The sequence below is a fragment of the Leptopilina heterotoma genome, unplaced genomic scaffold (genome assembly GCF_015476425.1).
Source record: "Leptopilina heterotoma isolate Lh14 unplaced genomic scaffold, ASM1547642v1 Lhet_184, whole genome shotgun sequence".
Taxonomy (NCBI): domain Eukaryota; kingdom Metazoa; phylum Arthropoda; class Insecta; order Hymenoptera; family Figitidae; genus Leptopilina; species Leptopilina heterotoma.
This window is the reverse complement of record NW_025110903.1, coordinates 87,216-110,480: the sequence shown is the minus strand read 5'-3', so window position 1 is coordinate 110,480 and position 23,265 is coordinate 87,216. Positions and strand designations below refer to the sequence as shown.

The 23,265-nt window shown below is 27.3% G+C and overlaps 3 protein-coding genes across 6 annotated transcripts in view; 1 reads left to right on the top strand and 2 right to left on the bottom strand.

Annotated features, from left to right (window-relative positions):
- Positions 1-22,536, bottom strand: part of LOC122500411 — a 50,760-nt gene extending 28,224 nt beyond the window's left edge. The window contains exons 1-8 of one of the 3 annotated variants that reach the window (XM_043609330.1): positions 21,865-22,536; positions 21,081-21,354; positions 20,863-20,988; positions 19,761-19,900; positions 19,296-19,521; positions 19,075-19,214; positions 18,669-18,816; positions 18,010-18,607 (exon numbers count right to left, since the gene is read on the bottom strand). In XM_043609330.1, coding sequence (XP_043465265.1) covers positions 18,670-18,816; positions 19,075-19,214; positions 19,296-19,428 — 420 coding nt within the window. In that variant the 5' untranslated portion in view covers positions 19,429-19,521; positions 19,761-19,900; positions 20,863-20,988; positions 21,081-21,354; positions 21,865-22,536 and the 3' untranslated portion in view covers positions 18,010-18,607; position 18,669. Of the gene's footprint in view, positions 1-18,009; positions 18,817-19,074; positions 19,215-19,295; positions 19,522-19,760; positions 19,901-20,862; positions 20,989-21,080; positions 21,355-21,864 lie in introns of those variants that run through there. The other 2 variants (XM_043609331.1, XM_043609332.1) reach the window with 2 other exon arrangements.
- LOC122500408 (putative nuclease HARBI1) lies at positions 200-3,059 on the bottom strand. The gene is made up of 5 exons (XM_043609325.1): positions 2,589-3,059; positions 1,901-2,250; positions 1,604-1,823; positions 1,284-1,501; positions 200-463 (listed from the first exon to the last, which is right to left on the bottom strand). The coding sequence occupies exons 1-5, from the start codon at positions 2,915-2,917 to the stop codon at positions 345-347; spliced, it is 1,236 nt and encodes a 411-aa protein (XP_043465260.1). The 5' UTR covers positions 2,918-3,059; the 3' UTR covers positions 200-344.
- LOC122500412 lies at positions 2,172-4,443 on the top strand. 2 transcript variants are annotated; one of them, XR_006301473.1, is made up of 2 exons: positions 2,172-2,245; positions 4,101-4,443. XR_006301473.1 is itself a non-coding variant. In XM_043609333.1 (2 exons), the coding sequence occupies exons 1-2, from the start codon at positions 3,094-3,096 to the stop codon at positions 4,292-4,294; spliced, it is 360 nt and encodes a 119-aa protein (XP_043465268.1). In that variant the 3' UTR covers positions 4,295-4,443. The 2 variants fall into 2 exon arrangements, 1 of the variants encoding a protein (XP_043465268.1); XM_043609333.1 differs by lacking the exon at positions 2,172-2,245 and adding an exon at positions 3,094-3,259.
- Positions 22,537-23,265: the final 729 nt, after the last annotated feature.

Here is a 23,265-nt window from a genome sequence, read left to right as displayed (position 1 = left end):
AAATTAATCGAATTTCTAAATACATTATATTTAATTGAAAAAAATTCGAATAATTAAAATATCGCTAGAAGTGGATTTTATAATTTTTTATCAAAATTATTGAAAATTGTTGATTTAGAAAAAATTTCAGTTATTAAAAATCTAGAAAATAATGAAATTAAAATCACTTAAATAATTTTGTAGAAGTTACATAGTAGCATTTCTGATAAATTCAAAATTTCTAGAACTAGAAGATTACAGACCTTGAAATAGTCATTTTTAAGTGTTTTGTTAAAATCTTTGAAAATTAAGTTTTGAAACATTTTGCTTTATAAAAGAACATTAAAATATCTTTCTTTAAATTATTAATTTGCACCAGCTTCTGACATAAAATAGTTCATCAAAACTTCTCGTTGGTGAATTGCGCCATCACCAAATTGATCTTCTTCAACTTCTTCTTCTTCTTGTGTTTCTTCTCTGTCACCTATAAAAAAGAAATATTTAATTATTGTTATTATAAATTGACAGATTTATGTAATTAAAATTATTCTAATAAATATTCTTAGTTTACTATTTTAGAAATTTAATTTATTTTATTTGCTAGTTTGGAAAAAAATTGTTTTCTTAAAACTTGAAGAATCTAAAAAAAAATTTTTAACTGTTTTTTAATTTTTCTCGAAAATATAGTTTTATTTTAAAAAATATTAACTAATTGTTTGTTAATCTTTTATAGTATATGGGACATTCTATTTCAAAACGATTTTTTTTATAAACAATTGACATGGGAAGGCAATTTTTAAATAATTATTTCTACTATTTATTGAAGCCAAACTTTATTTCCCTGTAAACATTGAAATGGGCAATTCTTAAAAATTTCAGAAATTAATTAAATTTTACAACTGTTTTTTTAAACTTTTACACAGTTTAACTTCTGACATTTTTGTAAAATTTAATTAATTTCAAAAAATTTCCCTGAATTGACCATTATAATGTTTATAGGGAATTAAATTAGAATATTCAAGCTTTACTTTGACATAAATTTAAAATAAATTGGAGGCGACATATTTTGAGATATTTAATAAGTTTTCCAATTTTAATTTTTTCGATAAATTATATTATTTAAAAAAAAATGATACCATCGAAAAGTTCATAAGGACAATTATTTAAGAGGTGAGTCACTTTGAAATAAAATGAAATAGAATTTAAAATAAAATACATAAAATTTTCAGAAAAAATTGACCTCCCATAATCATCAGAAATTTGGATGTGTTGAAATTTCACTGGTCCCTCAACTAAAGTCTTACCAAAAACGAGGACTTCTGGTCTTTCCTCTTGTGTTGAGAAATCAATATTTTCACCACGTTCCATTCGCCTGGTAATTAAAAAATTATGCAAACAAACTGCTGCTAGGACAATCTTAATTGAAGTTTCCAATTTAAACCGTAAGGTTTGTTTTAAAAGCTGAAAAGTGGAAACCAAAAATCCAAAACTCGCCTCTATGGTATTTCTCGCTCTTGATAATCTAAAAATAATAATTTTATGGTTACTTTACAATGAAATTGTCACTTGAACAAAACAATTTTTTTTACGTATTTACTGTATTTAAAAAATTTTCTCATTATACCTTCGATTGAAATTTTCCTTAGCAGCATTTAAAATATTCCGACGAGCAAATGGAACCATGAGAAATTCTGTAAATGGAAATATCTCATCCCCAATAAGAAAAAATGTAGATTTTTCTTCGCTCCTTGGTAAAGTGCAAGGGGGTGGTACATTGGCGTTTCCTCTCCACAAATCCCTATAGAAATCGGTGTTAATAAGAGCCAATCGATCACTTATGGAGCCTGCAAAATAATTAATAAAATTACAAAAAAATTCCATATTTAAGCATGAAAGTTGAATAAATTATATATTTTTTTACCAAAATCTCCGACATCGACCCATGTAAAGCGACAAAATGCGTCACAGGTCGCTAACATTTTAAAGCTGTGGAATTTTTTGTAATTGTAATATAAACTACCACTATGAGGTGGCGGTTGAATTCTAAATTCCTTTCCATCCATGGCTCCGATAACATTTGGAAAGTCCCACTTCGCTCTGAAACCTGAAGCAATTACTTTCCACTCCCGCTGAGTCCTTGGTCGCAGATACCATGGCGATAACTCTTCCCAAATTGCAGTTGCAACTTCTTCCACAATTTTATAAGCTGTAGATCGACCAACACGAAAAAAATATTGAGTTGTCCTCACGCTATCTCCATTTGCAAGTAAACTGTAATATAAATAAAAAAATAATTAATTGTAAATAACAATAAATAAAATATAAACTCTAAATGAAATGTAAATAATAAATAAATAATAATAATAAACTGTAAATAAGGATCATAAGAATTTTTAAAATAGAAAATAAAGATTGCGTTAGAAAAATTTGTTAAATTTCCACTCAAAAAGGCTTTAGATAATAATGTGCATCAAATAATCTTCTAAAAATTTTAAAAAAAGTCGTTATTAAAATAACATTAAAGCAGAATTTAACATAAGTTTATATAATTTGAAATTTTTAAAAATTAACAATTGAATATTTAATTTAATTACATTAAAATTACATACTTCAAGGTAAGCGCCAAGCGAAGTCTCGTTGGCAGTGGTTTTCGAATGCTATGCTTTTGAAGCCTGTGTTTAATAAGTTGATGCAATTCTTCAAAATCGTTTGGTGTCATCCTTGTCAGATTATAGAATTCTTCATGATCCTCTTTCATGAAAACTAAAAATAGCGAATTGTATGCACCAAATATATTTCTCATTTCCTCCATTAAATGAGATTTCACCCACCAACGTCTAAACCTCAAAGCGCCCTTACATTTGCATAAATATAAAATTTTATGCAATAAACTTATCCACTGTACCATTAAAGAAATTAAAATTACGAAAAAACTCATTTTAATTGTCGACTTTTTTAAAATATGAAATGCAAATTGTACGCGTTCATAATAATTTTTGTTTACGAATAAATAAAACAACTGATAGTTAAAATATAAGGTTAGTAATTTTGATATTCTTTTGTTATTTTATAGTATGTTGTTGTTGAAAAAGCAGTTGAATTAATTTTTTGAAAATGTCTGATAATTTGGAATTAAATGAATTATTAATTCAAAATGTTAGTAAATGCCCTTTGATTCATACAAAAAAATCAAAATCATTTAAAAATAATAATAGAAAAAGAAAAGCTTGGGAGGATATAAGACAATCGATTTACGCAAAGTTAGGAATTAATATGACTGGTATGTAGTTTTTAAATATCAACAATTATACAATGTTGATAATAAAAATTATGTTACAAATTAATATGTTCTTTTAAAATATAACTGGCTTCACACTCAATAGTTAAATTTGATGACTAAAAAACTCGTTTTAATCGATTCACAAAAATCAAAAAAATTTTCATTCTGTATTTTATCACCCAGACAAAATTTAAAAATTAAATTACATTCAAAACATGAATAATTCTTTGTTAAATAAATATTAAAATACTTATTTCTGTTTTTTTAATTAAAATTATTTACTGTAATTAATAATAATTCAATTCTAGCGAAGAATTTTATAGAAATTTTCGAAAATAATTGATTTTCTAAGAAAATGACATTAAAATTTTTGAAAATAATTTTAATCACGCGAAAAATTTTAATAAAATTTTTTTAAATAATTGATTTCTTTCAGAAAAATTTAATGAAAATTGTATTTCAAATAATTGAATATCTGTGAAAATTTTATTATTTATGAAAATAATTGAATTTTATTGAGAAATTTTATTAAAACTGTAGATATTGAAAATAACCGTTTCCAAGAATGTTATTAAAATTTATAGAATAATTTTTTTGTTTCAACTTTTAGCTCATTTAAAGTAGTGCAAATCTCAAAAAAGTAACATTTAGTATCACAAATCTTAAAAAAAGTATCCAAATAGTAGCAAGTCATAAGAAAGTAGTAAATAATAGGTTTTAGGAGATGAGAGTGTGGAGTCTGACATGAAAACTTAATAAATTGTATTTTAAAACTTTAGAAAGTTTAATTTATCTATCATTCTTAAAAGAAAATTTCTAATTTAAATTATTTTAAATTTAGTTACAGAAGTAAAAAATACTTGGAAAAAACTTAGAGATCAATACCAAGCTGAACGTGCAAAAAAAAATTTGTATATTGCTTCTGGGTCTGGGGCTCCAGAGGAAGACTTTGAATTTCCCTATTTCAAAACTATGAATTTCTTGGAGGACACCCCACGTCATTCTAAGAACGTATATAGTCCTTCAAAATTTTAAATGCAATTTTGGACATAAATTTTTTTTAGTAATAACAGGCCTCGGATCGACTTCAAGACGCAAAAAAGTGACTGATCTCTAAATTTTAATTAGAAACTTTCAGAAAAATAATTTCTAAAAATTACAACTATAACCTTTACAAAATTAAATTATTTTCTACAATTTTTAACTAAATTTTTTTTTTTTGCAATATTTGGAAGAAAAATAGAAAAAATCACAATGTTTGAAAATTATTCGAAAAAAGTCTCACTTTTTGAAAACAGTCGAAAAAGTCATAATATCCGAGGCCTGTAATAACAAAAAATTATTCTCATTTCTTATGAATCTTAAGTTACTAATGTTTATTCAAGAAAAAATTTTATTTTTGCCAACTGATTATTTTAATATTTACAAGTAATTTTGAAAAAATTGCGAAATGATCCAAGCCGGGGAAAGCAGTAATTTTTATTTTTACAGAATTTTCGAAAATCCTGGAATTTTAAATAAATAATTTTTGAAAAAAGTAGAAATTACTGCTTTCTTCGCCTTAGATCCTCTTGCATTTTTTTAAATGGTTTGTACCATTAAAACAAACAATTAGTAACATTTAAAAAATTGCTCCTGAAATTAGGAAACAATAATTTAGTTGCAATTCCCGGAATGTTGGAAAATCCTCTACTTGGATCCTTTCGCAATATTTTTGAAATTGCTTCGAACATTAGAATAATCAGTTAGCAAAAATAACAATTTTCTTTGAATAAACGTTAGTAATTTCAGTTTCATTTTTTTTCCTAGAACAATATCTAGCTATACCATCAAAGAAATTGTTTGTTTGGAAAGTTCTACTGAAGATGAAGAAGTTGAAGAAGTTAATGAAAACGTTGGTGAAGTAGTCGATGAAGAAAGTGAGATTGTTACTGTAGATTCTCCTCGAATGAATCGGAGAAGAAGCACTTCTTCTTTTGAAACGATTGAAGATATGTGGGAAAGAGTTTTAATGGAAAATAAAGCTATATGTTTCACTGAAATTAAAAATTTAATAATAAATAAAAAAAAATGAAAAAAAAAATTACTATTTTAATAATGTAATTCATTTTCTATTAAAGTTTTTGTGCTTAATTACTTCCCTTAATTGTGATGATTTTCCATTTTTCCATTTTTGGCATTTTTCGAACCATCGTAGATAGTAATTGACGTCATCTACGGATAATAAAAATGAGCTATTAAAAAAAATAGTTAAAGAGAAAAATTATAATGGAAATAAATAATATTTAAGACTCACTTTGCAGATTTACCTTATTTAGTCAAGTAATGGTTTGCTAGTGCTGCAATATGTAAACTTATTCTTTCTTATTATTAATTATTTAACTAATAAGAGCTATAAGCAAAAAAAAACATAGCAAAAGCAAGAAAATTAAGAAAGAAACTTCAAATTGTTTAAATTAATAGCTTACCTTTTTAAATTAATAATCAAATGTTTGAATTATATTTCAATGTGTCCTGGGACTTTGTAAACAAACGTATCTAACCTCACTAACTTGAAATCAATACAAGTCATATTCTCCTGAAAATCTAATGACGATGTATTAAGATTTAAACCTACTTAATTTTCTTCAGAGCACATTTTTTTTAACACTTTATAATATAGCAACAATCGTTTTCATCTTTTTAAAATCATATGCAAATTCGCAAATTTGATAAAAATGTCGCTTTAAATCTTTAAATTTTCAGTTATGCCCAAAATTGCACCCTACGTTTACGCTACTGATAAAGATCATTTTTATTTCCCCTGACAGTTGGCAATACCAAAAACACTACACACTATACTACACATTACACATAGTTCAACACATTATTTTTTCTGTTGTAGACGCAGCCTAAAAAACTCTACGCAGTTCAATTGAAATGAGGCGAATAGACAACTTCATTAGTTTGAATTGTTTTGTTATTTAAAAGTATGACAGTTAAAAGAATCAGTCGATTTATTTTTATAATTAATTTAATTATTAATTAATTATTCTCATATCATTAAATAACAATGAATGAAGGTGAAGAAACGATAGTGGAAGAGACTGGAGAAAGACCGAACACATTTAAATACTTTTTTAAGGGTTACTGGTACCACAGAGAAAGCAGAATTCAACAGGTTTTTATGCAAACTTATCGTTGCTCAACCAGATCTGTGGGATCATGTTCTGGGGCATTGAAATTGAATACGGTCACAAATTTAATAGAAGTAGTTGCACATAATCATGGAAGTAATCCATTAGGACTTTTACTTCATCGTTTAAAAAAAGCATTATTAAATGAAGCAAGAGAAGCAAGGGGTCTTGTTTCTCTGAGAAGAATTTTCGATTTTGTTTGCATGAGGTTACTTTTTTTACGTTTATTACAGTAATTAATATATCATATTTGACGAGGATTTCCGAATATATGTATAGAAAATGAAATTTTTGACAATTTTTTTCAAAATTTAGGAAATATTTAATTAAAAAATCTTTTCACTGTAAATTTAATTTTGCTTGTTTAAAAAAAACTTATTTCTTGCATTAAGACGAATTAATTAATCAATATAAAGTTTATATTTAATTAAAATCTGTAGATTAATTTTTTTTTATTTTTGAAAAAAAATATTTTTTTAAATTGTACATCTCAATTTTTATATGGAGCAAAGTGTTTATGAAATGAACAGAAGAATTGCGTTTTTCAATTTTGCGGCAGTTTTTATCCTTAATAAAACATTAAAAAATAAATTTAAAAAATACAAAAGTATTTTAAAAAAAAAATTTCAACATTTGTCTATTTTTAAGCTAAATGAATATACATTCAAAATATACTAAAATACAGAAATACAAATTTTTCTAACTATTTTTTTTTGTAAAATTTATAATATTTAGATTTCCAGTTGAAGTATCTCGATTAATATCTTTTGAATCAGAACGATCCGTTATGAACCGTCAAATAGCGATTCACAGGGAACCTATAGGTCCAAATCTTCGATTGTTTGGAGAACGACTATTACAATTGAATTTAGAAATAACGCAAGGTATTTACCGAGGAGTTGTGGTTGGCGAAGATAATTCTGTGGGGTTAATATTCGCTTCAGACTTAATGTTTAATTTATTGGAAACGGCCAACTCATTAAGAATGGATGGAACTTTTGATGTTAGCCAATTTTTATATATTATTTGAATAACGAAGAATATTAATAATAGCATTTTGTCTTATATTTCTATATAGTTTTAGTAAATATACTTTTTTTCATTTCTTTCTTTTCATAATTTTAGAATTTATTCAAAAAGTCGAAACAATTTAAGTTCTTGCTGCAAATCCAAGATCTTTAAATTATTTAAATTCTTTAATTCTTTTATCTTAAAAGTGCTCTTGATATTTGATTTAGTTTCTGAACGTTTCAGAAATAAATAAAATATATTTTTTAACATCCATATTTTACTATTATAGTGTGTACCTCCTCAACTGAATGTTTCTCAACTTTATGTTGTACACATTTATGACGGTAAGATTTTAAACCTTATACTACAATATTTCGAAAATTGTATGTTGCGCTACTGTGGCCAAATTTGTAAAATTTGGGAATCAATTTTTATTGCTTTTCTTAAAAGTTAATGTGTATTGAAAATTAATATATAGTAGTATTAATTTCGAAACTAATATTTCACATTTGAGTAAATGTGGAACATAAATTTTTATTTTCTATTCCTATTAGTCATTTCCGGCTGTGTGGATCCTAATGGAGCGTCGAACAACAGCTTTATATACGGCAGTTTTAAATAAAATATTAGAATTAGCAACAAATTTAGTTAATAACTTGCAATATGTATTAACTGATTTTGAGGCAGCCGCTACAAATGCTATTCGTCTACTTTTCGCATATGTCATCATTAGAGGCTGTTGGTTTCACTTTATACAAGTGTGTAACTTATTTAAGGGTCGTCCATAAAACACGTGGACCCATTTTTTGTAAATTTCACCTCCTCCCCTATTTGTAACTCTGTTACATTTATTAGTGCCATTCTTTCTTCTTATAGTGAACGATAGCTAGACCCTGTCCTCTTGAAGTACCACGTGGTTTATAGAAGACCACTCTTAATTTAAAAAATTTACAAATAAACTAAAAATAAATGACAGATTTTAATTCAAGATTAAATTATACTTGTTTCTTAAACTGCATAGGCTCTACTTAGGAAATGGATGAAATTAGGTTTGCATAATGCACCGCGCGAAGTTCTTTGGATGTGCATGAGTTTACCCCTTCTTCCTCAAGTGTGCTTGGAAGCCGGATTAGCTATTATTCAAACGATAGCCGATCAAGTTGCACCTCAACATGTCAGAATTCTCGAATTTATGGCTTATATGCGTCAACAATGGCTACCACGTTCTCATATTGTTTGTGCATATCGTTGTCCAGTGCGTATCAATAATGAGGTAGAAGCTGTTAATCGGCAACTTTTGGCAAGATTTGGACATAAGCCAAATGTTTATAGATTTATAGGTAACTGTAATATATAATACTAGCTGCGATACCCTCCTTTGACGTGTTCTCAGTACTTTGATCGGTATTAAACCAATTACATTGAAGTTTTTTTATTCTAAATTAGCTACTAAAGTATAACATAATATTTCAGTAATACTAAAAATGCAACTCAAAAGGTATTATTATAGATAATAACCCTAATTTTACAAATAATATTTATTTTATTTATGAAAAGAAATTAATACAAAAAATGAAGTAATAAATAATTTTCAAATTAACAAATATAATAGCTCATAAAGTTTACTTTATTATTGTTCGTTTGAATATTAGAGCGTTTAAAAGAATACATGTCTGGCCAAGATTTAGATCACGAAAGACTTCAAGAAGGGCACCGAATAAGACGCAACAGAAGACCGAATTACGTTTTAGATGATGCTCACATTTTGCAATGTCAGGATAACTTTGATGTAGGAAGGTATCAATTTAAATTTAAAAAATACGAATTCTTGAATTAACTGTTAAAAAATACTGGAAATTAGTAAAAATTTTGAAATTTAAAGTGACCATTGTATAGATTTTTTTTAACAATGTCATATTATTTTTTAATTAGCAAATTACGGAAGCTTTTAAGGGAGAAGGGAGAGTTATGTTATTTCTTATGATCAATAGAAAAAATGGAGATAATGTATGTAATATTGATTACAAGGGGTGGGGGGGGGGTCAAATTTCCAACAAATTGTCTTACATAGTTTGTGTATGACCCCTAACTTCCCAAGTGCTTGATAAGAAATGATCCCAAGATCTAACTGTCTCATATAAAATATTTATATTTAATAGTTTAATGATGAAAGAAATTATTTTAAATTAAATTGAATTGATATTAAATATGTATATCTACTAATTTGCCATTTTTATTAACGAAGGCTCTCATTAGAAGATTTCTTGTGAATTGCAATTAGCTTCAAAAGACGACAAGCATATGAAGCCCAATTTAAAATTGGTAAATACTTTTAGAATGAATGAACATAAGAATTTAGAAAAATGCTTTGTAACTGTGAAAAAAATAATCAATTTTTAGATATTAATGTAATCGTGCCTGTGGACATTAATGATGATCCCGAATTAGCTGATCCACAGATAATGGAAGCAAATAACATCGTTCCAGGTAGATTTTTTACATATTACTTCTAAGGAAGTAATCCGTTATGGGGTCCATAACCTTTCCCCTTTTTGCCGACCTGCATTTATCAATAGTTTTACACTTCATAGAACCTACTTTTAAAATGTGAAAACTAGAGCTGTGCAAAAAGCTCGAAAAACCGAGCCGAGCCCGAGCTTTGCTCGATGTATCGAGTACTCGTATTTTTCGAGCACTCGAGTGATTTCGAGTACTCGAATCTAGTCGAGTACTGGAATCTAGACGAGTACTCGATTTCAATCGAGTGCTATTACTCGTATTATTTTAAATAATAATAAATAATAACCATCGCCTGCTTTCAAACTTTCTTAATTAAAATTTTAAACAAACTTACAGTATTTATCAGTTTTTCCTGTGAGTGATATTTGTTATTACAATTATAGTATATTTCTAATATTATAATGTAAAATTTTATTTCTTTATTTTTACTTACAAATAAATGTTACTATTTACTAACTCTTAATAAAAAGCTCTTATAAGTGCTCGAAAATATCGAGTACTCGATATTTTCGAGCTTTTTATGAGGCTCGACTCGGCTTGGACTCGGCTTGAGCTCGAACTAATTAGGCTCGGCTCGGCTCGGCTCGAAAAATAAAAGGCTCGAAAATACTCGATCGAGCTTCGAGCTTTTTGCACAGCTCTAGTGAAAACTCTACAATTTGAAAGAAAATATCGTAACTGTCTCCTCAGATCTTAATCGAAGCACTTGAGATAGTCGAAATTAAAATTTTAGTTGCATTTTAGCAATTACACTATTAAACACGTTAAACTATTAAACTATTTTACTACTAAACATGTTAGTTTTTCAAGCCAATTAAAACTAGTAGTTGTATTTTAATACAACTAAATTTATGAATTTTCAGTATTTAAATAATACTTAAACAAACTAAAACTCGTAAAGTCAACATTAATAAATGTTTAGTTACAAATATTCCAAAAGATTTACATATAAACATTTTCATAAAATTATTAAAATACATAGCAACGTAGCGTTTCGTGTGGAAATTCAAAATTTATTGTATTAAATGCTTATAAACTTTAAAATTAAAAAAAATATTTGAAATTTGTCCGAATAATGGGGTTTCTACTGTATATTTAATTAATTGTATTTAAAATTATGCAATTAAAATAAAGATTTGGCAGACATACAATATCGGATGCGACTTAGAATGAGAAATGCTCGCAATAATAATCAAAATGAAAATGAGCCAGTTCCAGAAGGTAATATTCTTTAACATTAGACGTTATATGCAATTACATAAAAATACAAAAATTTTTTATCGTATTGGAAATATACTTATGCTTTTCCAATATATTGATGAATTGCTCATAAGCAAATCCTTTTTCGGCATTAAATTTTTTAATTTTATATTATTGGTAAAAGTTCCGATTGAAGCTGAAATAGAATTACTGGAAGTAGAACCAGAAAGAAATGAAGGTAGAAGAGAAATTCGTAATGGTCACATTTATCGGGATCGTAGAGGTCGCGGTCGAGGTAGAGGTAGTGCTGGTCGTGTTCAAATTGGTGCAGAAAGACGACCACTTCCTAGAGCTGCTGAAGGTATTTGAAAAATATATTATATTTTGTAATAATAATGAAATTAAGTTTACACAATCTATACTGAATCTAAACATTTTTGAATAAAAAATTGTAATCAGAACTAGTGGATCATCGGGAACTTGTAAATCAACCGCAACTCGTAAATCAACCGCAACTCGAGAATCAACAGCAACTCGTAAATCAACATCAACTCATGAATCATCCAGATCATATACCACTGCCCGGTCATGTTCTAGAGCTTGATCTTGCGCATCAACCTAATTATGTTGAAGAACTTGATCCTCCAGTACAACCTAGAAGAGGTAGAGGTAGACCGCGAGGTAGAGCTGCAAGACCTAGAGGAAGAGTTCACAGAGTTGACGAAAGGTTACTTGGACCCGTAGAAAGTAATAAATATTCTTAAATTCATATAGGGGTGACCGGGGCGTAATAAAAAATTGTAATTTATTAAAAAACCCTCAAGATCCCTCATAGTTCAAGTTTATCGCAAAGTTCAGAATTTTATTAAACTTATCAATTTGTTAATTTTTTATATCTATTTGTAAATTGTACTAAATTTCAATTTTTTTTTAATTTTAATTTTATTATATTCCTTTGAAAAATAATATTTCAATAAGAAGCTGTTTAACCTACTATTATTATTGATTTTTGAATTACACTGATTATTTTTCTATTTGAAGAAAAAATACACTGTTAACGTACAACTAGTATTTAACATTGTTATAATATTCTCCCTCTTCACAGTTAAAAATGGTGTACTTTCGGTGCGTGTATTAGAAAAAAAAATTTTTTCTTGTGTTCCAGTTGACCGACTTAAAAATAAAAAAGAATTTTTTCCATCATGAAACAAAGTATTTAAAAATAATTTTTTTTAAATTCATTTTTAATAATTTTTTCTATAATTTGTTCTGAAAATATTATTAACAAATTGTGTTCTGCACCTAATAACAAATAACAATTGTTTTGTATTCACATTCCTTTGAGTAAAAACAGTTAAGAAAAAAAAAGTACGTCAATTAGGCTTATCATTGCAACTGTGTTCACTTCCGCTACACTACAAGTTAATACAAATTCTACCAGTATTAATATTATATAAAAAACTATTAAAAATTAATTTTTTTAAAAACAAAAATGATTTTTAAATACTTTGTTTCATGACGAAGAAAATCTATTTTCTATTTTTAAATCACTGAACTAGAACTAAAAAAAAATAATTTTATTTAAGACTACAAAAAAAATAAATTGTTAATAACATTAACAAAAAATTCTTTTTGTTCTAGAATTTTCAATTTAATCTTCTACAAGTAGGTAACAGGAGTTCGTAATATTTTTCTTTTTTTAAAATATTTTTTTCCTTGAAAGGAATTTTGCAAGTAATTTTTGCTGTAAATTTTTTTTATAAATTTGTTCATATGTATTTTTACAAAAACTTAGTAAAAAAATTCATTAATAAATGGTTAATTAAAAACAAAAAAATTTATAGTAAAAATTACTTAAAAAAATTGTACTAAATTCGTTGGGAAAAGTGATCAAATTTTTTTTTAAATTTGCAACAAAAATACGAGAGGAATTATTCTTTTTTTCGAATTTCGAGCGTAACTTTAATTCTGAACGAGTTCCGAACTGTGTATATATTGTGTAATCTTGTTAGTTTCTATGGTAACATATTTGTTTAAGACAGATTTTCAAATAATAGCATATTTCAGATTACTAGTCTGTCAGAGGTTGGGAAAAATAGAAATATAAAAGATAATTTAATAAAAAAATGTTACAACGAATTGAATTCAACATAAATAATGATCACTCTTTAAGTATAGAAATATCTGTGAGAAAACGTGAAGAAAATAATACCTTAGATAGATGTAAATACTTATTTAACCTATTATAAAATATTAATTATCGAAGAATATTTTATTTAATTATTTGTTATTTAATTGTATAAATTATATATATATATATATATATATATAATATATATAGCTGCTGCTGCTCAATTGCCTGATGTAAATCTGCCTATTGTCCCTATTGAAAATCCCCATATGGGAAACCACATGGGAAACCACATGGGATCCTATGTCAAAAACCATGTAAAACCCTACTTCCATGAAGGAAACCACGTGGTTTACCATGTGGTTTCCCATGTCAAACCATATGGGAAATTGAGACAGGATTTTAGTTAGGAATAGACATGGGGAATTTGAACAGTTCATCTATGCATAAAACCATATCAAATCCCACATGTTTTTCCCAGTCAAATCCTAAACCGAATCCCATGTGAAAAACAGTATCATTTATTTATAATTATTTTCCCAAGTCAATCCCCAAGTGAAAAACAGTATCATTTATTTATAATTATTTTCCCATGTCAAATCCTAAACCAAATCCCATGTGAAAAACATTATCCGCCTTATTGAATATCCCTACATGGGAATCCACTTGGAATTTTACAAGGGATTTCACATAGGATTTTATATGGGAATTGACATAGGATTTCATGCAAGATTTCACCTAGGATTTAATGAGACATCACAAAGTATTTTATTAAAGATCCAATGAAGAAATTTTCAAAGGATTAAAAATTATTTAATAAAAAATTAAATAATATATAGTATTAGTGTTACAAGTCATCCAAAAAGTAAAAAAACGATCATTTGAAACACGTCCTCTCTGCTCCAGGTTCTCAGCTTTTATATACTTCCAGAATCGTCTCAACAGCGAGAGAAGTCACTTTCGCCACCTAGCGGTGAAAGTATAGGAGGGACAGTAATCTTTAACATTACTAAGGAAACCATGTGGAATACCACGTAGGATTCCATGTGGTTTCCTACGTGGGGATTTACACGGGATTTTACTTAGGAATTCATTTGGGAATTTATTTCTACTTAAATTCCTAAGTAAAATCCCATGTAAATCCCCACGTAGAAAACCACATGGAATCCTACGTGGTATTCCACATGGTTTCCTTAGTAATGTTAAAGATTACTGTCGCTCCTATACTTTCACCGCTAGGTGGCGAAAGTGACTTCTCTCGCTGTTGAGACGATTCTGGAAGTATATAAAAGCTGAGAACCTGTAGTAGAGAGGACGTGTTTCAAATGATCGTTTTTTTACTTTTTTGATGACTTGTAACACTAATACTACATATTTATTATTTAATTTTTTATTAAATAATTTTTAATCCTTTGAAAATTTCTTCATTGGATCTTTAATAAAATACTATGCGATATCTCATTAAATCCTAGGTGAAATCTTGCATGAAATGCTATGTCAATTCCCATATAAAATTCTATGTGAAATCCCTTGTAAAATTACAAGTGGATTCCCATGTAGGGATATTCAATAAGGCGGATAATGTTTTTCACATGGGATTTGGTTTAGGATTTGACATGGGAAAATCATTATAAATAAATGATACTGTTTTTCACTTGGGGATTGACTTGGGAAAATAATTATAAATAAATGATACTGTTTTTCTCATGAAATTCGGTTTAGGATTTGACTGGGAAAAACATGTGGGATTTGATATGGTTTTATGCATAGATGAACTGTTCAAATTCCCCATGTCTATTCCTAACTAAAATCCTGTCTCAATTTACCATATGGTTTGACATGGGAAACCACATGGTAAACCACGTGGTTTCCTTCATGGAAGTAGGGTTTTACATGGTTTTTGACATAGGATCCCATGTGGTTTCCCATGTGGTTTCCCATATGGGGATTTTCAATAGGGGTAGACAATCAAAGGTTAAGACTTGAGAATAACGATAATCGCGGTTAGGTTATATTTTTTTATATTTATTCTAATTTATTGTATTATTATTATTATTATTACTATTATTATTATTATTATTATTATTATTATTATTATGTTCGAATTTCTATTTAAGAATCAAATATAAATTAAAGAAAAGAATTAAAGTAATGAGTAATACAATAAAGTATTATAAACAGCTCCTTATGTTATACAAAATCCAGAACTTCCAAGATTGATTGAACCTGATGAAGTAAGAGAACTTAGACGTCCTAGGGGTAATAGGCATAATAGAATTGCAGGAAGAGAACCTATAAATCCTATAAACGAAGTTATAGATAATGCGATAGCTGAACTTGAGCTTTTAAGTATGAATTTGAATTTTCTACCAATTTTGTTCATTTCTTTTGATGAATAAATGACTTCTTTGTAGAAATATTTATGATAATTTTGAGTCTTTTAACATAAAAAACTGAATAAAATTATTTTTAAATTTACTCGGACCAATAGGAAAAATATCGTCATTATTATGCATTACTTTTAATATATTATTTAATATATAATATCTAATCTCATTATTTAATTTAATTTTCAAAGGAGACGAAGCACAAGAAAGGCAGGAAAGGCAAGTTCGAGAACCTGCTGCAGAAAGAAGGTGCTGCGTTGGCTTAAAATATTTCCCAACAATAATATTAATGCCATGCAGACACATATGCTTTTACGAAAATTGCCACGAGAGATATGATCAAGACACATGTCCCATTTGCCGCCGTGATGTTTTAGAAGCTCTAAATGTTTTTTTATTATTCTAATTAGAATAACGATCAACTTATAATAATTATTTTTTGAAAATATTCTATGTTAATGTTTTATTTAAGTCATTACGTATTTTGTTCATTTCAGTCATTGTGAAATAAATAAATAAAAAAAATCTCAAAACTGTATGAGTTTAAATAAATTAATTTTATTTATTAAAAAGAATGTAAGTGTAATTGAAAATAAATAATTTATTGGTAAATATAAATTTTCCAAATTTATTCATTTTTTAAAGATAGTTTTGTTTTAATAACTTAGAAATTTTACTCATTTTTTCTATTTATTTAAAAAATTACTAAAAATTTTTTTAGAAAGTCTGATTGTTATAAAATGACAAATTCTTTAGAAATTTTCAAATTCAATAACATAAAAATAAAAAACAATTCTTCCTTTATGAAGCAGTAGTATAAAAAAACAAAAAAAATTTTTTAATATAAATATATATTTAAATATATATTATTTCACTGATTTTGAGGCAAAAGAAAACTGATAACGATAAGTTTGCATAAAAGCCTGTTGAATTCTGCTTTCTCTGTGGTACCAGTAACCCCTAAAAAAGTATTTAAATGTGTTCGGTCTTTCTTTAGTCTCTTCCACTATCGTTTCTTCACCTTCATTCATTGTTATTTAATGATATGAAAATAATTAATTAATAATTAAATTAATTATAAAAATAAATCGACTGATTCTTTTAACTGTCATACTTTTAAATAACAAAACAATTCAAAGTAATGAAGTTGTCTATTCGCCTCATTTCAATTGAACTGCGTAGAGTTTTTTAATATACAATTTAATTGTGTAGAATTAAAATAAGAAATTAAAAAGTGAAAAATAATATATTTGTTGCCAAGAATTTTTGTGTGTAGAGTTTTATTTTGTAGAATTTTATTTTCGCTGTTTATTTAATTAAACGAATTCATTTGCATAGAGTTTTTTTGTGTTTAATTTAATTGCGTAGAGAAAAAAAAAAAATCTATATTCTCTGAAAAAATATTTTTTCTTGCGCAAAAAAAATTGTGTACAATTTTCTGGCGTAGAATTTAAGTGTGTAGAATTAAAAAAATTAGATTAAAAATTTTATATTTATTTTATTTTAATGTGTAGAGTTTTTTCTTGAATAATATATTTGATTAGAGTTAGTTAAAATAATAATTATTTTTTTCCTTATAATGCGTAGAATTTTTTGATGTAGTATTTAACCGTGTAAAATAAAAACGAATTTTATTTAAAGTTTTATTTCGTTTACTTCTAATGTATAGAGTATTTTTTTGGAGAATTTATTTTTAAAAAATTTTTTTTAATTAATTAAATAATATTTATTTAAATGTGTTGAGTTTTCTAGTGTCCAATTTAACTGTTGGAGGATTAAAAATTAAATTGAAAAACTATTCCATACTTTTTTTCGTTTAAAAATATATTGCGTAGAATTTTTTAATGTAGTATTTAATCGTGCAAAATTAAATAAATTTTATTTAAAGTTACATTTTATTTAGTTCTAATGTGTAGAGTATTTATTTGCAGAATTTATTTATTGAGAATTTTTTAAAACTTAATTTAATCAATATTTTTTAAATGTGTAGAATTTTCTGGTGTACAATTAAACTACGTAGAATTAAAAATTAAAATAAAAAAAATTATTACTAGAATTTTTTTTAATTGAAAGTAAATGTGTCGAATTTTCTGATGTAGTATTTAATCGCGTAGAATTAAAAGATTTTAATGAAATATTTCGTTTTATTTAATTCTAATGTGTAGGATTTTTTCCTGTTTAATTTATTTGCGTAGAATTAATAAAATTTATAAAATGTATTGTGTACAGTCCCCTCGCGTAGAGTGAATTGTGTAGAATTTTTTTTGTAGGGTTTATTTGCGTAGAATCGCTACAACCCCCTATTAAACACATTTTTTAAACAATTTTTTTTTCTATTAATCCCATTAAATGTCCATAATATATTGGAAACTAGAAAAGTTAAGCTTTATTTTCATATAATTTTGATAAAAATCGACGGGGGGATGTTTTGAGATATTAAGAATTTCAACTTTCAAACAGGAATTTCTCTACGAAATTGAGAAAAAGTTAAAAAATTAAAATAGCACTAGAAAGTTCATGAAATTCTCTTTCGATTCAGTGTATAATATGTTCAAAATAATTAAATTTTTAAATAATTAAATTTATTAGAAAATCGCTCTTCTTGCGATTGTTTTTTGTCGTTGGAATGATTTGAAATGAAATGCCTCTATTATAGATTGACTCTAAAAAATTTGAACACAAAATATAATATACACATCTGCTGTCTAAATTAAAAACCTAGTAACTGGTTACTAGGTTTTAACTTTGTACAGCAGACATACCCAATCTTCAGGTCGATTAATATTTTGCAAATAGTGATTATAAGTGTTGTGATTCTCTCTGTGAAAAGTGTACACATGTCTTGAATTGTCAGGTCCTGCAGGTGTAAACTGCCTTCGAAATGTTGAATTTCCCCCTCCCTCATTTTCTTCTCTTCTTCTTTCTAAATATCATACGTAATGAAACTTTATATATTTTAATTAGTTAATTAATAATTTATTAACCTTAAGATTCTGGCGGCGACGGTAAACGTATTGTATCTTCATCTGCGTCCAGTAAAACAGTATCAGATGTTCCATTTCTTTCCATTTTCGAATAGTCATTTTCTTGTTCAACAACTTTTTCAGAAAAATCGAGCATTCTCTTGGTTGTCTGCAAATATTAGATCACATGTAATTTATATATTTTTTTGTTTTATAAATTAAAGAATTTTAAAATTGTAAAAATAAATTGTTTTGTATAATATTCTAACAAATTATTTAATTAATTTATATATTTTTTAAAAATTATTTTCAAACTTTTAATATATGTCGTATAATTTTTTTAAATTAAAATGATTTATTATAATTTTTCAAATTGATAAAGTATTGTTACTGGTGTAATTAGTATAATATAAATATGGTCTAATACCAGTTTTGGTCTTTTGTTTTGCAATTTCGGATTTTCTTGTTGTCTTAAAGAACAACCTTCATTATCTTCCGATAATGAAGGTACAAGTTGTTGTTGAAACGGTGAAAGAACTCTGGGGGTTTCTTTTCTTCTATTTTCATCTAAAAATGATTTTTAGTTAAATAATAAGTAATTAATTATTATTAAATTATTAACTTTTTATTTGTTTATTTTTAATTAACCTAGAGAATTGTTCAGTTCAGAATTAAGTTCAACGCCTTTATTCTGCTCAGACGAAAGATCACTTGATTCATTTGAATCTGAGTCGGACCAGTCAGAAAGTAAATCATCAAGTTTCTTGCGATTCTCCAACATCCTCGTATGTTTACTCAATATATTTTCATTTTGTTGATGTTGAGCTTCTTTTTAAAGTAAATCGGTTTTTTTCTTCTCCAAATTCTTCGCTTTCTGTAAAAGTAATAACATTTGTACAAATAAATTATTTTTTTTCAAAAGTAAATAATTACAGAAAAAAATGTAATTATATATTATTTTTATTTTGTGTAATTTTTTTTCTAAATTTCAACTGTCGCTTGAAATTTAAATAATTTAAAATGTTTAATATATGTAATCAAATAAATATAAATATAAAGTAAAAAATTAAATTTATTATTAAATTATTCTTTTATATAAAAATTAAATAATACCTGTTTTGGTTTATTCTTTTCACGGATTCTCTTTGATTGTTTTTTTTAAGTTCCTACATCAGATGCAAAACTAAGCAATCTCTTATAAGCAAATTTTAAACGAGTAGACTCTTTCTTTTTTTCCACATTAGAACGACTAGCTGAAATTAAACATATTTTCAGAATATACTTGCTTCAAAAGTAATAAAAAAGTTAATTGTTAAAGATTTCTCAATCTTGAGAATTGAAAATATAATAATATTTTTAGTTGTGACCGTTCTTATAGGCCTGTGCGGTATTAAAAATCCATAACCGGTTTTCGGTTTTTGAAAAAACCGGTTCTTCAGTCGGTTTTCGGTATTAAAAAAAATACCGGTATTTTTTTTACCGGTTTTTTTAAAAATACCGGTATTTTTTTTAAAACCGGTTTTTTTAAAAATACCGGTATTTTCTTTAAAACCGGTTTTTTTAAAAATACCGGTATTTTTTTTAAACCGGTTTTTTTAAAAATACCGGTATTTTTTTTAAACCGGTTTTTTTTAAAAATACCGGTATTTTTTTTAAACCGGTTTTTTTAAAAATACCGGTATTTTTTTTTAAACAGGTTTTTTTTAAATACTGGTATTTTTTTAACCGGTTTTTTTTATATACCGGTATTTTGAATACGAGCATTTAAAAAACGGGTTTTCAAATACCATTTTATTTAAAAAGAAAACTGAGTTAAGGAAATTTGGATTATTACAAAAATCAGGTTGTTTTTCAAAAACAAAATTTTTTAATTGATCTGTTAAGTAAAATATTACTTTTTCATGTTCAAATTTTAGGGTTAAAATATTTATTAAAACATTTTTTAGAAAAATGAATCGTTTATTTTGGCTTTGGGACATGTTTCTTATTCATTGATAAAAAAATTAGTTTATCCGCATGTTCTCCAGTTAGACATGTCCTTTGATCACTAATCACTCGACCACCGGCACTAAACACACGCTCGGATGGTGTGCTGGTCGCCATTATTGTCAGGTATTTCATTGCAAAGTTTGCCATTAGAGGAAATGTTGCATTACGCTCTTTCCACCACATGAGGACATTGTCATCCATCGAGACCGGTGGATGACTTTCATACCTGTTCAGTTCTTTCTGAAACTTCTGGTCCACTGTCTCATTCGTCGTCGACTCTCGATTTCCTGACAATTTTGCGAAGACGGAAGCTATAGTCCTGCCTTTTGCTTTTTTGATGGCGGAGATTGGTCTGTAATAAACATTAAATTTTAAATATTAGTAAATTTTTAAGTGTATAAATTAATTATTAATGTAAAAAATTGAAAATATTAATATTTGTACCAGATGCCAATCGAGCAGGTAATTCATGGTCAAGCTCTAGAGTGAGTTGAGATTTAGCAGAGATACTGTCCTCCTCTTTTAAATCATTTTTGAATCGTGGATCCAAAAACGAGACTTTGACAAGCAGATCGTGACAATTTTTTCCGCTTTGTCTATCAACTTGCGTTTGTCGAACTGTAAGACCCAGTTCACCGAAGCCAAGTGAATCAGGGCAATATCTTTTATACAATTTCCCCATTATGAGCTTTAAAAATTATGTATCCTGTGGAACGATCTAAATCAATTTATTTAAAAATTCTATAAGTAATTTGTAGAGATGTGCAAAAAGCTCTAATTTCCGAGCCGAGCCGAATTTTTTTCGAGCCAAGCCGAGCCCAAGCCGGCTCGATGTTCCAAGTATTCGAGTGACTTCGAGTACTCGGGTAAATTCGAGTACTCGATTAAATTCGAGTACTCGAGTCTTGAATGAATTCGAGCTTTTAAATGACAAAAAAACTATTAATAATTAGAAAATTTCGAATTTATGCGAATTACTAAATCAATTAAGACAATAAATCTTCAATTTTAATGTATATTTCAAATTGTTAATTATAATATATGCGAAAATTATATAAATTTTCTCTAGAACTCGAATTTACTCAAGAGCTCGAAAAAATTCGAGTACTCGAATCGAACTGATTAGGCTCGGGTCGGCTCGAAAAATGAAAAGCTCGATTGAGCTTCGAGCTTTTTGCACACCTCTAGTAATTTGATATCTTACAATATGTAATATTATCTTAGTTACCTGTTCAGAATCTTCTGCCGACGCAGTGATGTTACCACCATTCGTTGTAGATTCCCTGTTTTGCGTTTGTGCATCTACAATTGTTTTCTCAATCAAATACACGACTGGAAGTATAGCACTTGCTGTAACATAATTTTCACCAGACATTGCAGAAGTTAGTTCTTCTAATGGATCTAATGTTGCTGAATAGGTTTTCAACAAATTCATTTGTCCTTCATTCAATAATAAGTGCATATAGGTTCCATTTTCGTAGTGAGCTAAAAACTCTCTATGATAATTAACATCTTTAATGAGAACCTTATCAAGCGGTAATTCACTCCACCACCGAGTAGGAGTGAGCCCTGGTAAACTTCTTGGCTTTTTCTGGTGAATATCCTGTATAAAAGAAAGGTATCTATTTTTGACTTTCGATGTCGAAAATAAATGTTGAATGGCGTGAGTTCTTTTCTTGAGTTCAATTATTTCTGGTAATTTTTCAATTTCGTTAACCCCATTTTGAATTGTATGGCCAAGGCAGCGCACAACAAGGACCTCTAAAAGGTCAGCGGCTAAACGAATATTTGCGCCATTATCTACTGTGAAACAAAGGACCTTTTTAATGTCGATTTCCCAATCCTGAAGAACCTCCAGCACCCAATCTTTTATGTTGATCCCAGTATGTTGAACGTTTAACTGTTTGCAACACAATGTATAACTGTGTAGTTTCCACTCATTATCGATGAAATGAACAGTTAAAGCCATATAAGAGTCACCTGCGCTTGATGTCCACGCGTCAGTAGTGAGAGTGACATAATCCGCACCTCGAAGTGTACATTGGATGAACTTTTTCGTTGGATCATATAGTTTCGCTAAGTAATTCTCCGTTAAAGCCTTTCTCCCACAAACTTCATATCCTGGTCTAAAACATCTCAACATCAGTTTGAAGGACTCGTCTTCCACCAGATTTAATGGTTTATTGCTTGTGCAAATAAAATAAGCCACTGCCATATGCAGTTTTAAAGCTGATTTACTATCGGGGGCTTTAAACATATCAAGGCTACTTTGCTGTTTTCCTGCATTCTTCTTTTGTGTAGTTCTGTACAAAAATAATTTTAAAAAATTATATAACAAAAAGATAAAAATAATAATTTATACGGTTAAAAATCGTGAAAAGTGAAAAACAAAAATATCTTTAAAAAATTCGATAATAATAAAAAATAATTATAAATAATGGAAGTTGAATTTTTATAGTATTACTGGTAAAATTTAAGCTAATCAAATTTAACTTAATTTGGGTATCAAAACTTTTTACATTTTCTGAGAACCTGAAATCATATTATACTATAAAAAATTAAGAAAGTAATTTTTAACTGATTGACAATTTTTTTTAGTGTTCTAATTTCTAAATATTTGACTTCTTGA